The sequence below is a fragment of the Chelonoidis abingdonii genome, chromosome 14 (genome assembly GCF_003597395.2).
Source record: "Chelonoidis abingdonii isolate Lonesome George chromosome 14, CheloAbing_2.0, whole genome shotgun sequence".
In the NCBI taxonomy this organism is placed as follows: Eukaryota; Metazoa; Chordata; order Testudines; family Testudinidae; genus Chelonoidis; species Chelonoidis abingdonii.
Genome location: NC_133782.1, coordinates 33,207,780 through 33,210,061, shown reverse-complemented (window position 1 = coordinate 33,210,061; position 2,282 = coordinate 33,207,780). Strand labels below are relative to the sequence as shown.

General features: G+C 62.9%; 2 protein-coding genes across 2 annotated transcripts in view; both read right to left on the bottom strand.

The window, feature by feature from the left end:
* LOC142047746 (rho guanine nucleotide exchange factor 40-like) overlaps positions 1–1,130 on the bottom strand; it is a 4,464-nt gene extending 3,334 nt beyond the window's left edge. Inside the window, exons 1-2 of the mRNA XM_075072406.1 lie at positions 975–1,130; positions 11–589 (exon numbers count right to left, since the gene is read on the bottom strand). Coding sequence (XP_074928507.1) covers positions 11–589; positions 975–1,013 — 618 coding nt within the window. The 5' untranslated portion in view covers positions 1,014–1,130. The remainder of the gene's footprint in view (positions 1–10; positions 590–974) is intronic.
* The window catches only part of LOC116831105 (rho guanine nucleotide exchange factor 40-like), a 37,004-nt gene that overhangs the window by 23,183 nt on the left and 11,539 nt on the right, over positions 1–2,282 (bottom strand). The window lies entirely within an intron of this gene.

Sequence of the window (2,282 nt, the reverse complement as noted above, 5' to 3'; positions counted from 1 at the left end):
CGCTCAGTGCCCTCTGCGTGCTGGGGGGACCCTTTGCAGGATGCTGGCAGTGGGGCAGTGTGCCCAGAGGCAGCGTGGGTGCCTGGAAGAAGGCAGTGGTGGAGGAGCTGGTGGGAGGGGGGCTCCGTTCTTCGTCACTGTTCTCCATGGGGCCCCTGGAGGATGCTAGTGAGTAGCAAGAGGGCACCTCACACAGGCCAGGGGACAGGCTGCCCGGTGGAGGCAGCAGGCAGCTCATGCTGCGGGAGGAGCCCAGGCCAGTGCCCAGACCCCTCATTGGGCGCTGCGGTGAGCAAGAGGCGCTGGTGCTGTCAGCCCGGCGCCGGGGCTGGGGTCCAGACTGCAATGCCACCTCCAGCCGCCGCTGCAGGAGGCGCCCCAGCTCCTGGCAGCGGGCCCGACAGCGCCCCAACTCCCGCAGCGCCCAGGGACTCTGCACTGCCAGCCCACTCATCTCCTGGAAGGCACTGTCCGAGATCTCAGCATGCTGCTGGCAGTACTGGCCCAGCGTCCCCAGTACCATCTCTGGCCCTGTGCCGTCCTCAATGGCCGACAGGCGCCGGACGCCTTCCAGGGCCCAGTCCTGAGCCTACGAGAGACAGTGGGGGAGAGATGGGGTCAGAGTGACATAGGCCAGGGGGGACAGGGCGCCGGGGTCAGAGTGATGCAGGCCATGGGGGGGATGGAGAGTCAAGGACAGGGGGCAACGGGGAGCCGGGGACAGCCCTGCAATGGAAATGGGCAGGAACAACAAACGGACCCAGTAAATCACCCCCACTCCAATGTGTGACGCTGCCTCGGGGGCATCCACACCTGCCTCTGGCATGGATAGTGGAGTTGGGCTGCCTGTGATGTGGGGTCTGCTCCCCCTGCGAGGAACACCCCCTGGGCTGAACTGAGCTGGATGCTAAAGGGGAAAGGAGGGATGGGGCAGGCACAGACAGACAGAGGGGGCATGCCTGAGCGGCTGGCACCTGCTGCAGGAAGTGGTGCAGCCGCAGGGCATTGTGCATGGTGTGCGCACAGCTCTCCAGCCGGCGCTCGAAGCTCTCCAGCTGCTGCCCCTCAGCTGCCAGGTCCCTGTCACCAGCCAGATGCAGAGCCTCGTGCCCCCGGGCCAGCCATTCCTGGGAGAGAGAGGAGGAGACCGGGCAGTGCTGTCCCTCCTACACTCCAGACACCCGCCAGCACAGAGTGCCCCACTGAGCTGATACACCACAGACACAACCCCCGCCCACTCCCATATGGAGCACCCCATAGAGCACATGTCCTCCCAGTATAGAGTCTCTGCAGACTCAATGCACACCCCACAGCATAGAGCCAATGTTCTCCCACTCTCAGTATGGTGCATCCTGCAGAGTCAGTGCACCCTCTCAACCCCATATGGAGCACCCTGCAGAGCCCATGTCTCCCCCACTATAGAGCCCCCTACAGACCCAATGCACACCCCACAGCATAGAGCCAATTCCCATCCACCCTCAGTAAGGCATTGCCTGCAGAGCAGATATCCCCTCAGTACAGAGCGCCCGGCAGAGACCCATTACCCACCCCAATACAGGGAGCCCACAGACCCAAATACACACCCCACAGCATAGAGCAACAGGAGAGCCCAGTGCCTGCTCACCCTCAGTAAGTCACACCCTGCAGAGCCGATGTCCCCCCAAAACAATGTGCCCTGCATAGCCGACGCTTCTGGGGTCGGCTAGGCACTTGGCTCTGAGGGACGCACCTAGTGAGGTGGTAGGTTGCATTCGTCAGGGCTGCGCCATACTGAGATGGGGGTAGTTGCGTCGGCTCTGTGGTTATGGCGTTGCCTACTGAGGTGGGAGTTGCATACGGCTCTGTGGGCGTGCCATATTAGAGCGAGGCTTGCGTTGGTTCTCTGGGGTGAGCTGTATTGAGAGTGGGAGAGTCCAGTAGCCTGCAGGGCGTGCCATAGTGAAGACGGCGGGGGGGGGGCGGGAGCTGCATCGACTTCTGTAGGACTGCGCCACCATGCTTGAGGTGGGGCACACCATACTAAGGGGGGCACATTGGCTCTGAGGGGCACGCCATACTAGCGGTGGGGGAGCATGTATGCTCTTGAGGGCACCGCCATACTGAGGGGGGGGGCACGGTTGGTTCTGTGGGAGTGGCCATACTGAGGGTAGGGGTCATTGATCCTCTGCAGAGCGTGTCCATACTGAGGATGGGGGGTACATTGGCTCTGAGGAGTGGCACCATACTAGAGCGTAGGAGGGGCGCATGTCTCTGGAAGGCCCACTGTACTGATGGGGGGGGGT